The 14,257-nt window shown below is 42.6% G+C and overlaps 1 protein-coding gene across 36 annotated transcripts in view; it reads left to right on the forward strand.

Moving 5' to 3' along the window:
• Nucleotides 1–14,257, forward strand: part of EPB41L3 (erythrocyte membrane protein band 4.1 like 3) — a 149,176-nt gene that overhangs the window by 46,990 nt on the left and 87,929 nt on the right. For all 36 annotated transcript variants that reach the window (XM_045041438.1, XM_045041439.1, XM_045041440.1 and 33 more), the window contains 2 exons: nt 8,426–8,622; nt 13,300–13,497. In XM_045041438.1, coding sequence (XP_044897373.1) covers nt 8,437–8,622; nt 13,300–13,497 — 384 coding nt within the window. In that variant the 5' untranslated portion in view covers nt 8,426–8,436. Of the gene's footprint in view, nt 1–8,425; nt 8,623–13,299; nt 13,498–14,257 lie in introns of those variants that run through there.

Below are 14,257 nucleotides of genomic sequence, written 5' to 3' on the forward strand. Positions count from 1 at the left end.
CCAAGGAAGAGGGTTGGGAGAGTGTGGCGGACTCCTAGAGAGCTATCAAGTTGAGAAAGAGAAAATCAGAAACGGGCCGTGAAGAGGCAAAGGGAGATGAGAAAGAGTAGCCCGAACAGGCAGAAGGAAAATCAAGAGAGTGTCCAAAACAGAATTCAAAGAGAAGGGATGTCCCCTTCACCTGGGGTCTATTGGCTTGCGGGGAGGTCACTGGTAAGGTGTGATAGAATAGCGGGGGACTCTCTGAAGACTGAGTGGGAGGGAGGCTTTGGTGACAACATGAGAAGCCAGTTCCTTCCATAAGCATGGCTCTAAAGAATGATGAGGAGCTGGGACAATGCTGGAGGGGGAAGATGGGGCCCTAGCGGGGTGGAGGGTGGAGTGTGCGTGAGCCCAAGAGCAGGCTGATTTGCTTTCCTTGTTGTCTTGGGTTTTTTTGTTTCTGAAGATGGATGCTACTAGGGCTTTTTTTTTTTTTCTCCTTTTCTAATGCAAATAGGCAGAATCCAGGAGAAGGGCCTGGAGATATTACTGTCTTGTAGTCTGCTCACAGTTGATGGTGAATACTATTCCGTCATCACAAATGTTAACTTTTATACAGTTCTACTAGCTTCTCTTCTCCTATGAACTGATACTTGAAATGTAAGAGGAAAAAAACCTTGCTTTTTATTTTATTTATTTATTTATTTTTTAACGTTTATTTATTTTTGAGACAGAGCATGAACGGGGGAGGGTCAGAGAGAGGGAGACACAGAATCCGAAACAGGCTCCAGGCTCCGAGCTGTCAGCACAGAGCCCGACGCGGGGCTCGAACTCACGGACCGTGAGATCGTGACCTGAGCCGAAGTCGGCCGCTCAACCGACTGAGCCACCCAGGCGCCCCAAAAACCTTGCTTTTTAAAAAAAAACAGTTTGTCCATTTTAGTCTTGTATCCCCGATAACAAGTAAATGGTCTGAAGGGTTTTTGTTGTTGTTGTTTTGTTTTGTTTTGTTTTGTTAACAAAGTGCTTGGTTATTCAGTAGGAATCCTGCTTTGTGCAGGTAAATGACACTGCACGTTTTCCTGTCCTAAGTCCTAGCTAGGTTGCTGTCTTTTAACATGATTGAATTTTCATATCTCAGCAAGAGAGGGAGGTAAATTAGAATAGAGAAGCTAATTAAGCAGTCAGGAGATGGAGATTCTAAAATGCTCCTTCTAAAAGTGGGAAAGAGGAGGACAAACTGGCTTTTTTTTCTCCCCACAAATAGAAAATTAGAGCTGCAGAGGGAAGCCATGACCATTTTTTATAGGTGAAATGGAACCATGACTTCATTTATACCTGCACGCCGTCTTCTTTGAAACTCCTCACCATTTCCTTTGGTAGTCATTTCCTAAATCTGTCCCTGAGAGAGGCATAACGAATACAATTCATGTTTTCATGAAAAGATAGAGGACCCTTCTTGCCATCCCACGGGAATGCTTAATGAAAGTCCTTCCCCAACTTTTAGGATGCAGAGTTTCTAGCGATCCAAGCCTTTTTTTTTTTTTTTCTTTGGCTTAAGTAAAACACAGCAGATCAGGTAAATTTGGTTTAAAGAAAGGGTGGAGTGTGTCCACCAAAGAATTTTGTATCTCTTTCAATTTGGGATTACAAGTGCTGGTGTTTACTTCCAGTAACTGAAATAATTGACAGCTACGTTTACCCCCAAGTGAATGTATCAGAAGGGAAGGGGACATTGGAAAATAGTGGCCTTTAGTGAGTTGGAAAGGGAAATGTTCAATTTTAAGTGGAAAGGGGCATCCAAGAAAGCAAGGAGTGAGTATAAGAAACATCGAAGCAATGCAAATACCCTACAAACCTGCTTTAAGAAAATGCCTTGGCATTTTGGTACAAGACTAGAAGTGCACGCTGTAAAGTTACAAAAACAATGAGTTAAAGTTAAAAGTACTATATTTAGGGGCGCCTGGGTGGCTCGGTCAGTTGAGCATCCAACTTCGGCTCAGGTCATGATCTCGCGGTCTGTGAGTTCGAGCCCCGCGTCGGGCTCTGTGCTGACAGCTCAGAGCCTGGAGCCTGCTTCAGATTCTGTGTCTCCCCCTCTCTCTGCCCCTCCCCCACTCATGCTCTGTCTCTGTCTCTGTCTCTCTCTCTCTCTCTCAAAAATAAACATTAAAAAAAAATTTAAGTACTGTATTTAGATGCTTATGATTTTAATTGTTTGCAATTTAAAAAGCAGTTTATCATTTGCTCATATGGGCAGGCAGGTAGGGAAGAAGACTTAAAAGTTTTGAAGCCGAATTGATTGATGTAGGGTGCCAATACTGTTTACTCATATATACGGTATGAACTTCCGCCCTTTCAGATATGTGGAATTACATACTGACTCTAGTGAGATTCCAGAACTAAAATGCCTTGCATTTTTAAGGTTTATTACTTTACTATCTCTCAGCAGCAATGAAAATTTTATTACAATTAGTCAAGAAACAGCAATGATTTTCATTCATTATATTATGCATATATTGCTGGCGAAAATCTTATACTTGAGAAATATCTGACAAGTGCCTAGAAGTTTATTCAAGGTTTGAGTTTCTGTGATTTGTGTGATGTATGGCAGGTAAAGTATTACGTGGTAGGTAGGTAGAAAATAATGGTAGGTTATTTTATAATTGAAATAGTGGATAAGTGGTTGCCGGGTTCTATCCATTTTGTATTTTTATTCAGCTTCTGTATAGCTGGCTCTCTGCCTTGGGCACAAGTCATGAAATCACAGAGAAAAGCAGGTCGCAAAACGGTTTCATGACCAGAATAATAAAACTGAAACTCAAAATTGGGATGTTTCTGTACTAATTTTTCTCTTTTAGTTCATGTATAGCAAGGAGCGAAGGCCATGTATTTGGAAAGACTCCTATTTTAACATCTATTAGACAACTTTAAAAAAATGCTTTTTAGTATTTATTTATTGAGAGAGAGCACGAGCGGGGTAGGGGCAGGGAGAGAGGGAGACACAGAATCTGAAGCAGCTCCAGATTCCGAGCTGGCAGCACAGAGCCCCACGTGGGGCCAGAGCTCACGAACCGCGAGATCATGACCTGAGCCGAAGTCAGACGCTCAACTGACTGAGCCATCCAGGTGCCCCGTGGACAACTTTTTAAAGTTGAGAGTGCATTGATACATCCACCCCAATGGAGGCTATACTACCAATGCATTTTTGCAAAAGCTCCTTACGTTTATAAAGACAAGGAAGCTGGAGGAAGAGATGGTGATAGAGGTGACAGACTTGTTGGCTTAAACTGTAAGAAGATCTGACGTTTGGTGCCTTTCACTTCCCTCCACTGCCCCTTCCCCATGCCCAGCGTCCTTGGTCATCACTGATTTCTAGGCTGAACCCTTTGTTTTATGGAAGAGGAAGCAGGAGACTAAAGACATTAAGTCAGTCGTCTCCCCACATGAAAACTTACTTGCTCCTAATTATTTTCATGTATTAGATCTATAGATTATACATAGATTTATGAAATGAACATAGTTCATGAAATGAACTAAAATGTTTATATTTTGAGATATGATTCTGGTTCTACTTCTGTAATCATTTTGACTTTTGATTATTAAGTTGTAGTTATTATTTGCTGAAACACATAATAACAGAATCTTAAATATAATACTCATAGAAAATAGAAGAAGATACTGAAGGTATCTTTTTTTTTAACACGCGAGTTGGGGAGAGGGGGAGAGAGAGAGAGAGAGAGAGAGAGAGAGAATATTAAGCAGACTTTACGCTCAGCATGGAGCCCAACTCTGGGATTGATCCCGTGACCCTCAGATCATGACCTGAGCCGAAATCAAGAGTCAGACGCTCAACCAGCTGAGCTACTCAGGCACCCCTCAACATATGATTTATGCGCAAAAACGCCCTGTCTAGGAAGAAAATTAGGCATCTTCTTAAATGTACTTTTTCTAGTAGTTGTTTGTATCTTTTTTAAAATGTTATGATCTAGTGACTGTTTGGTTACTCTTCTAGAGATTCTCTAAGCCACCTAAACATTTTCTGTTTGAGTGTTTGGAAAACCCTTTGGTCTCCTGGTGAAAGCATTAGCGTGTGATCAGACCAATAGTGTCTATTACCTTGTAGGGAGATTTCAGTTCTGAAAGTTGTAACTGAGTTCTGTTTTCCATTAAACCTTGAAATACCTACTTTTTCATCACTTGAGAGATTTTACAATGGTTCAAGACTATAAGGAAGAGTTATTACACATTTACATAGGTAGACAGATATGATAATGGGGTTGGTTTTATTGTTCTCCAAAAAATTATTGAAATACCTACTCTGTCCTAAGGTACTGTGTTGGAACTGGGTATATTGGGGTATAAATACACCTGTTTGCCGCTCATGAGGATGTTGGAAGGAGGTCAGGGGAGGGTTTGAATAACCATTAAGTTTGATAGATAATAGGTAAGAAACCATGAGCACACGTAGAGTAACTGTGTAAAAAGGGAATGCCTCTCTCAGCTGACGCTTGGGGAATGGGGAAGTTGGTCGCTTGAAGGACAGGAAAGAACATTCTTGCAGAGAAGAGCATACCTAAAAAATCTGGAGGCAAAAAACTTTGCTGGGCTTTGCAAATCAAAAGGCAGTCACTTGGCTGGATCGTAGTAGGGGAGAGGGGTAGGCAAGTGCCTCTGGGCAGGGATAGGGTGTTGAGGCCGAGGCTTGTGCTTGAAACCCATGGCAATTACGAGTTTGGATTTTTCTTTGTGCACATCGGGAAGCTATTAACAGGAGTGATAGGAGTACATTTATGTCTTATGAAGATTAGAATTAGAGGTGGGTAAGAATCGGCAGGGAAGAAGAGGTTATTAAGGAGTTCAGGAAAGAAATGATAGCTTGCATGGTGGCAGGGGGCCAATTCAAGATATATTTTGGAAACATGTTTTTACGTAGCTATTTGAATATGTGCAAAATTACGTGTTTTGCCAAAGATAAGGAAGGTAAGGAAAAGGAAATGTCAAGGCTGACTTCTGGAATTGTGGCTTGAAGGAATGGCATTGCCATTTATTGGGGTGAGGAAGAAGAGTGAGGGGAGGAACAGATTTGGAAGAGGAAAATCGATAGATACTTGTGAGCTGTTAGGAATGTCAAGTGGGCAGCTGGGTTTGAAACCTCAGAGGTTCAGACCAGAGTTACAAATGCACGAGCAGTTGGCTTCTAGGAAGTATTTAAAGCCCCGGGAAAGTGTATCATTAGCTGGGGAGCAAGCGTAAAGCGAGGAGAGAGCCCGACGGAGTTTTCCAGGACATTCCCACATGTAGAGGTTGGATAAGAAGTTAGTTGCCCATAAAAGAGAATGAGAGGGTGTAGCCTGAGAGACCGGAGAAAGGCAGGAGGGTGTGGTGCGTTCTGAATCCCAAGAGAAGGAAACGTGCTGACAAGAAAAGTCTTACCACCCTTGCTGGGGCTGCTAAGAGATCAAATGTGATGAGGACGACAAGAGTGGGTTGTCCATGGCATCGTCCACCCCAATGGAGTCAGGCTGCTGTGGCTGTAGGGAGAGGGGAAGGGAGGAAGTAGACGACGATAAGGGTCAACGATATTTTTTTGAGAAGCTAGGAGTGGAAAGCAGAGAAATCCGGTCGTAGCCGGTGGAGGACGTGAGGTTGAGGGAAAGCTACTTTGTTTTACTGAAATGGGAACCACTGGAGTATGACTGCATTTTAGTAGAATTTGAGTCTGAAGAATATGTATTAGATTGGCTCTGAGCTAGCAAACTCACGTTCAAAGAAGACAAATGGATTTCTGCCTCGTGGCACAATACAGAGCAACTGAGCCGTCGTGCTCCATGGGTTCATCCAGGGGCCCAGGTTGGAAGGGACAGCTCTGGCATCCTTCTGAATTTGAGGTCTCCATGACTGAGTGTGTGGCAATCATGTCCACCATTTTTTTCTAGCCAATGAGAAAAGGAAACCTAGGGCAAGGGCCCTTGCCTTTAGGAAAAATGACCTAAATATTTTGAATACATATACTCTCTTTTCTCATTGGTCCACACTTCATCACATGACCTCAATTAATTGTGGTCTGAAGCTGGAGGGGGAGGAATACTGGTTAAAACAAAGTTTAATTACTAAAAGATGGAGAACATGGATTCTGAGAAGAAGTCATTTGTGCCACTCCTTGGGGTGAGGAGGGGAGTTACAAACATGTTTATTTCTAAACCATGGACAGTACTTGACTTCTATTTGGTACTTAATAAGAGGTCAGTGAATTGAATTGACTGTTAAAATTAATCTTCCCCTTCTAAAAGGTAGACTTGGATTGTAGGCTCTGAATTACACAATACCATCACCTTTCTTCCTCCTCCACCGTCTTTTCTGTAGACTTGATGCTTTCTAGCGAAAGCACACAACAGAGAAGAATATACTGTTTACTCTCAGATTTGCTTAAAAATCTAAAAGGTAATGTTAGAGGCAGGAAGGAAATCCGATAGTTTTATTTGGATCACTATCTTGTTCTGTGTTTGGTCTTGATATTTACATATGCTTTGGGCAACTGCACGCTGCCAGGTTGACGTCTTTTGTGCAAGAGGGAGAATAGCTGCTGATTGTTAAAAATAAGTAAATAGGGGCGCCTGGGTGGCGCAGTCAGTTGAGCGTCCGACTTCAGCCAGGTCACGATCTCGCGGTCCGTGAGTTCGAGTCCCGCGTCAGGCTCTGGGCTGATGGCTCGGAGCCTGGAGCCTGTTTCTGATTCTGTGTCTCCCTCTCTCTCTGCCCCTCCCCCGTTCATGCTCTGTCTCTCTCTGTCCCAAAAATAAATAAAAACGTTGAAAAGAAAGAAGAAAAAAAATTTTTTTTAAATAATAATAAGTAAATAAATAAACAAACGAACCAACGAACCCTAAATAGAAAGCATGGATGTTGAATTTCATTTATAACATAGACTGGCATTTGTGTGCTCCCTCTTCTTCTAATTATTAAACCTATCCCAGCGCATATTGTGAAGATCGGAACTCCATGGTGATTTTACTGTGGAGTAGTATTTTGTGTAATTCTGTATTTCACTAATGGGTGTGTCATTTGCTTACAATATTATACTAGCCCTTTGTTCCTGATATATTTTTTTACCATGAAATTAGATTTAGGAAGGGAAATTCCAGGATAGGCTGGGATATTTGTTTTTGAGCTATTAACCACATACTCAAGAAATCACCTAAAACCACATGGTAGCCACTGGCATAGCACCTCTCTTGCTGTTGAAAGCAGAAAACTGCTTTAAACACAGTGGTGTGCCCCTTAGTTAGGGGGAAGAAGTAACCACAGAAAATTAAGTTCTCTGGATACGGTCATGTTCGCTTCCCTCATTTGGTAGATGTAGAAACGAAGGCACAAAATGCTTGACTTGCAAGCCATTACGAGATGGTGATTATATACTTTTTAACATTTTTTATTTTGAGAGAGAGAACACGGACAAGCAGGGGAGGGGCAAAGAGAGAGCAGGACAGAAGATCTGAGGCCGGCTCTGTGCTGACAGCAGAGAGCCCGACGCGGGGCTCAAATACACGAACTGTGAGATCATGAACTGAGTTGAAGTTGGGTGCTTAACCCACTGAGCCACCCAAGCGCCCTGATGGTGGTTATATTTTAGTAGGGGTCTTTAGATGTAAGAGCAGATTACGATATGATAAGATCTGTTGTTTGAGTCCCCTAAAGAGCTGAGACAGACTCCTTTTTCAACGCCCAGGGGAAGGAGGAAGCCAGGAAGAAGCAGTGAATTTTCACTCATGAAGGAGGGAGAGGTGAGACTGCCCAGCCTCCCTCCAGCCCCAGTCAGGGCTTGTGCAGGATGGGACACCTTCCACGTCACCGAGGAAGCCTCTGGTGTAGTTGTCATTGTTCATTCACACGGGGACAACAGGGTTCTGAGAAATCGGAGAAAAGGCATTTGCTCATGGAAGTAATGGATAGATTCAGGGGTTCCGGAGGCAGAGCAAGGGGCCCTGTGTAGGGACAGAAAGGGAGAGGGAATGAGAAAGGATATCCACTTCCATTATTAGATCATCCTTCCCAGAGATTAAAATATAGACCCAGCTGATGCGGCAGATTCATTTTCCGAAATTAAATGTATCTCAGTTATGTAATTATTGTGACGTTACCTTAATGACATCGTACGGCCCTCTGTGGCAAAAATCTAATAGGAATAAAACCTGTGATCGTTACGAATAAATTTTGACTTCTAGTTAAGTGTTAATTGTGAACCATTCACAGGCAGCCATCTTTGCGGTGAATTTAGGTCGTCTGCTAGGTGCGTGCAATAGGATTGTGTTCCAATTGCAGGCCTGTTTCGCTCCTTTTGCAAAAGTGGCTCCGCGCAGCCCCTCAGGGGAGCATCCTGGCTCTCTTGCCTAGGGAAGGTAATCGCACCAAGTGATGGGACTGTGCCATTTTCTGTTTGCAGAACAATCAACCATGACGACCGAATCCGGCTCAGACTCAGAATCCAAGCCAGAGCAGGAGGCCGAGCCCCAGGAGGCAGCGGGGGCGCAGGGGCAAGCCGGGGCGCAGCAGCGGGGGCCTGAGCCCAGCGGTGAGGACCAGCAGCAGGCTCTGGAACAGTTCGAGGGCGCGGCACACAGCACCCCCGTGAGGAAGGAGGTGAGCCCCGGGGCACAGGACGCAGGCGGCCACCGACTCCCCCGCACCTGCTAGCATCACCCAGAAAGCCAATTAAGGAATGTTTACTGACCTTTTCCGGGGTCTGGGGGCCGACCTTGGTCTCTTAGCACTAGAGGCAACTATGAGGGGTCATCTCTTTCCCCCTTCTGGTCCCAGGCAGATGGAAAGTTTTTGCTATTTTGAGACTTTCAATGAATGACATTCCACAGTCTTGCTTGGTAACTCCTTCATTTGATTAAAGCACTTAAACCCACTGAAATCTGCACTGCAAGTTGTTGGTCTTATCTGGATTTCCAGGAAGGACAGACCCCACACCTTCTGATTTGGCTCCTGAGTTTTATTCAGGCCTATGGGTTAGCGCTCATTTGATTCTTCCCAGGGGTCACTCTGAACCTAATGTTGCCAGCTACTTTTAATGGGTGTTCAGGTGGATCTCTTTCCCTCTCCTATGTGCACGTATGTTCAATTCTGTTACCAAAATAGACATACTTAAGTTGCCACATGTGGTGTGAATATTTCTTTTAAAAGCTTTCATACAAAACATAAAGCATGGTTTATACTGGGCTTTGAATGAATCCATTTTTAAGTTATTTTGGCTTAAACCTTCAAACCTGAAATCAGCATGTGTTAGAATACTGTCTCGTGTGGTAAGCAAACCCAGGAGTTCCTGCAAACAGTTGGCCTTTTCTAGGTTGGAAGTATATGTATCAAGCTAGAAATTCGAGATATTGAGGGAAGAGACACGAAATTCTTTGCAAGGTGCAACACATTATTACTACCTTAAACTGTGTTTGCATCCTGATTATGTTTTTTCCCATGCTATTTAAGTTCTGCCTTTAAACAGTATTAAAAATAACATTTATTGGAGCCCCGGGGTGGCTCAGCCGGTTGAGTGTCTGACTTCAGCTCAGGTCGTGATCTCACAGTTCGTGGGTTCAAGCCCCACATTGGGCTCTGTGCTAACAGCTTAGAGCCTGGAGCCTGCTTCAGATTCTGTGTCTCCCTCCCTCTCTGCCCCTCCTCAGCTCACACTCTGTCTCTGTCTCAAAAATAAATAAACATTAAAAAGAAATTTAAAAAACATATATTTTCATGCTCTGTAAATAGATGCTGTTTCATGATGGGGAGCTGAGGGATATCCTTCCAGCTTCAGGAGCTGTGCTTGCCCTCATGGTTTTTCTTTAATGTTTCTCTCTCTCTCTCTCTCTCTTTCTCTCTCTCTCTCTCTCTCTCTCTTTCTCTCTCTCTCTCTCTCTCTCTCTCTCTCTCTCTCTCTCTCTTTCTCTCTCTCTCTCTCTCTCTCTCTCTCTCTCTCTCTCTCTCTCTTTTTTTCCTCTCTCTCTCTCTCTCTCTCTCTCTCTCTCTCTCTTTCTCTCTCTCTCTCTCTCTCTCTCTCTCTCTCTCTCTCTCTTTTTTTCCTCTCTCTCTCTCTCTCTCTCTCTCTCTCTCTCTTTCTCTCTCTCTCTCTCTCTCTCTCTCTCTCTCTCTCTCTCTTTCGGAGATGTGATGGTGTTTTGCTTGTTTTTAAAACTTCAGAAATGTCAAATTATTAAGACTGGATTTTTTTTCCCCCATTCTTTTCCTCCTAACTCTGAAACGAAATAAACATGAGAGTGGGAAATAATTGTAGAGAAGGAAGAGTTTCTGTGCCAGGACGTGATACATGTACTTGATCTTCTGGAAGTCAGATGTTGGAAACAAACTAAGAGAGATGATACTAAGCCCTTCGAGGGAAAGGTAACTGGCGGTGGAGTCCAGAGAACTAGTAAACTCCTGCCTCTTCCCTATTTGAGTCATCTCCGAGAACTTGTCTAGCCTCTGCCCCTCGGCTTCCTCGTTCACAAAGTGAAGAGATCAGAAAAGATGGTTTCCTTGGGTTCTTCTCCCCTCGGTTTCTGTGATTCATACCAGGAGCCCAGTTACACTAGAGGTGAAATGAAGCACATTTTGGTTATCGTTGATGATTAAATCATGGGCTTGGCGGGATTTGAATTCCAGGCTATTAGTTTTATGACCTGGGGGAAGTTTGTTGAGGTTGTGCCCTGCACCCCTTTCTGTCCTCAAGTGTAAATGAGGGTAAGGATACCTAGACACCTACCTCCCAGAGCTGTCATGAGAATTAAGTGAAACAGGATTTGCCTAAAGGGTTTTACTGATATTTTTGAATCGTAATGAATTGTATGTGACTACAGCGGACGTTTCATTTGAGGTCCTTGGTCTGCTCGTCTGAAGTTAACGTTGTTGAAAAAATGGGCGTGAGAGACTCAATGATGGGTGCGTGGAAACGACCCCTGGAAACACCTCCCTTTGCACACTGGTGGTTTCAGGTGCGTCTGGCGTTGACTGATGAATAGCCCAGAAAGCTTTTTCTCATACAGATACTTTTATTTTATTAGAGGAAAAATGAAATTTCACCTTCCCTAATACATCGAAAAAGTTGACTCCAGGTAGTAAAATTTAAATAAAAATGTAGCTTCTGGTGACTTTGCCTGTGATGAGATGAAAATGTAAATTAAAAGTGCAAAAGTCTCACGTAAGTTATACAGGCACTTAGCAAATGTGTGGCATAAAATTCCAAGGTTACCAGACTTCTTCAGCTGGCCTAAGGCCAAAATTAATGTTTGACTTTTCTGTGGCACTATTTTAATGCTTTGATACGGAAAGACTAACAGTCAAAAAAAAAAAAAAAAAAAAGTTGGACAAAGTCGCCAGACCTGCAGGTTTTCTTATATTTACTTGTTTTAGCTACCGCTAGCCTTCTCAACTCTTTGGGCCTTTGAAGTTGGTGTTTCCATTTTTCTTGGTTTCTTCACGCAGCAAATGGGTGTCTTTTTATCCTGAAGAACTTCTCACAACTTTGCCCTGACTTCCTGTGCAAGGTAGTGGAGGAAAAGACTGTATTTACAAAGTTCTGGATGGAAAACCAGATGGAAGATGCCACTTTAAAAGCAGAAATCCGGGGGTGCCTGGGTAGCTCGGTCGGTTAAGCGTCAGACTCTTGATTTCAGCTTGGGTCATGAACTCATGGTTCGTGAGTTCGAGTCTCCCACATCAGGCTCTGCACTGACAGTGTGGAGCCTGCTTGGGATTCTCACTCCCCCTCTCTCTCTGCCCCACTCCCTGCGCGCGCTCTCTCTCTCTCTCTCAAAAAATAAACTAAAAAAAAAACTTTTTTTAAGCAGAAATCCATACCTAAAATCCAAAATAAATACATTGAAAGAGAACTTTGTGATTAGAGTGTCGCAAAATGGTAGCCACTGAATAAAAAGACAAGTTGAAGTGATCAGCTGTCAAGACTGCCTTCCTGCCAAGGCCATGTGCTTTCAGCTTCTAGTATAATAGTATGTTCATGAGAGAAGAAATTTCATGCATACTCAAGGGGCCTAACCTGAACTTTGGAACACGTCTTTCTTTGCGTTGTCAGTGTGTATTTGCAGACTAGTGGGAATGATAGTCTGGCCCGTGAATTGGATCTGCACTAATACCGTTGGTAGTGTTTTCATAGATAGAAGAGGGCATTGGATGGTGACAGATGGCAGCTATCCTGTGAGCACAGCATAACGTATAGAAGTGTTTAATCACTGTTGTGTGCACGTAAAACTATGGTAGCGTTGTGTGTCAACTATACTTCAGTAAAACATATGTATATAAATACACGCCCACACACATCAAGAAGAAGGCTGTAACTAGGAGAGTCGCACAGAAAGATTTCCACGGGATTCACGGGAGAATTTCACTGTTCCGTAGGATGTCCTCTGCAGTTTTGAGTCTAGCCTGGGCTACACTGTTGTGCTTTGAAAGCAGATTAAAGCTTTTGGACAGATTTGATCTGCTCTTACAGTGGCTCATTACAGTGGCGGGGGGGGGGGGGCGGCGGGAACAGACTAAGGGGATTACTTTGTGATGAATTTCAGTGCCGCTGGCTTCATTGAATTGATTTAGAGCTAAATCAAATATTTTAACAATTGTAAAATTACTGAGAAGGTTAATACTTGAAGCTCTCTAGGCCTTACCTTGTATGCATATGAGGTGTCGTGGGTCATGGAATATAGAAGGACCCAGAGAATGAAGACAATAGAGTACAGTTAGATAAACCCTAAGTGACTTAATTTTTTAATGTTTATTTTATTTTTGAGAGACAGAGACAAAGTGTGAGTGGGGGAGCGGCAGAGAGGGAGACACAGAATCCGAAGCAGACTCCATCCAGGCTGTTGGCACAGGGCCCGAACCCATGAACCGTGAGACGAGGCTGGACGCTTAATGGGTTGAGTCACCCAAGCACCCTTAAAGGATTTATTTTAAAGACCGGTACTATCTAATGCGTTTTGAAAAAGTCAGGAGTCCATTTGTATCGTTCTTTACTTAGTGAAGTCTTGATGCCATTTGCAAACTCAGTGTTTCTAAACTAAATCCTCGAGTCAAACTGAAATGAAGCCCTATTGGTACCTTTAAATGGCAAAGTTACATAGGTGAAACTGTTAGCAGTTTAAGCATCTGTGTACGTATACGTGTCCATTCACAATATCCTCATCCAGACATCTCTCCTGCTCTTGGAAATAGGAAAACCAATGTCTGAAGGGTTCTGCTATTGCCTGAGCAATGCAATATTTATTTCCTGTCTTGCAGTGAAAACTGTTCATTGTTTGCTCTTCACAGGTCACTGACAAGGAACGGGAGTTCGCTGCTGGGGCTGCAAAACAGCTCGAATATCAGCAATTGGAAGACGATAAACTTTCTCAGAAATCATCTAGCAGTAAACTATCTCGATCTCCATTAAAGATTGTCAAAAAGCCTAAAAGCATGCAGTGCAAAGTGATACTTCTGGATGGATCAGAATATATCTGTGACGTGGAGGTGAGTGCACGTTTTAAAACTTTTTTTGTCCCAGATATTGAGACCTGGAGAATGTTGGTATAAAGCATCCAAGGCACTTTCTTGTGTTCAGAACTCTGGAAAATTATTCAGACTTGGTTTCTAAATACAAAATTATTTCCAAAGTCCCTAACAGATCACATTACTAAAAATACTTATAATGTCTCCAAAATGTTACAATCAAGAGAAAAATGTGATCTTAATTTAAAAAAAAATATTTTTCTAACACTTCCCATGGCAGGAAAAAAAAATGGAGGCCTTAAATCAAGTTTTCATTAATATCTTGTGAGTTATCATTTAAATGAATTTACTTTTTCTGTTTGAATAGTTAGACTTTTTAATTTGAATGATTTTATTTTTTTTCTGTTTTAAATTATTTAATATTTTTTGTATTTGAATCATTTCAACCGTTCATCGGTACAAACTTGTAAATTTCTGTACACAGCACTGTAGGATAGTGTGAACTGAATATGTCCTCTTAGAGTAACTTTTTTTAATGTACATCGTGGTGGGCATTGCAGTTTGAGTGTAAAAAGGTACAGTGGCTTTTGTTTGTGAAGAAAAACTAAAATTCCTCTCAGAGAAGGAGCAGTGAGATGACTTTTGTCAGAGATATTTAGCAAGATCGAGTTAACAGATGGGAACAACACTACCTGTCCATAGCGGTGGAGACGGATGATTTGTTGCATTCTCTGTGTAGTACAGAGGACACACAGAGGGTGTGAACTCAGGCCACGGGAGC

The sequence above is a fragment of the Felis catus genome, chromosome D3 (assembly GCF_018350175.1).
Source record: "Felis catus isolate Fca126 chromosome D3, F.catus_Fca126_mat1.0, whole genome shotgun sequence".
In the NCBI taxonomy this organism is placed as follows: domain Eukaryota; kingdom Metazoa; phylum Chordata; class Mammalia; order Carnivora; family Felidae; genus Felis; species Felis catus.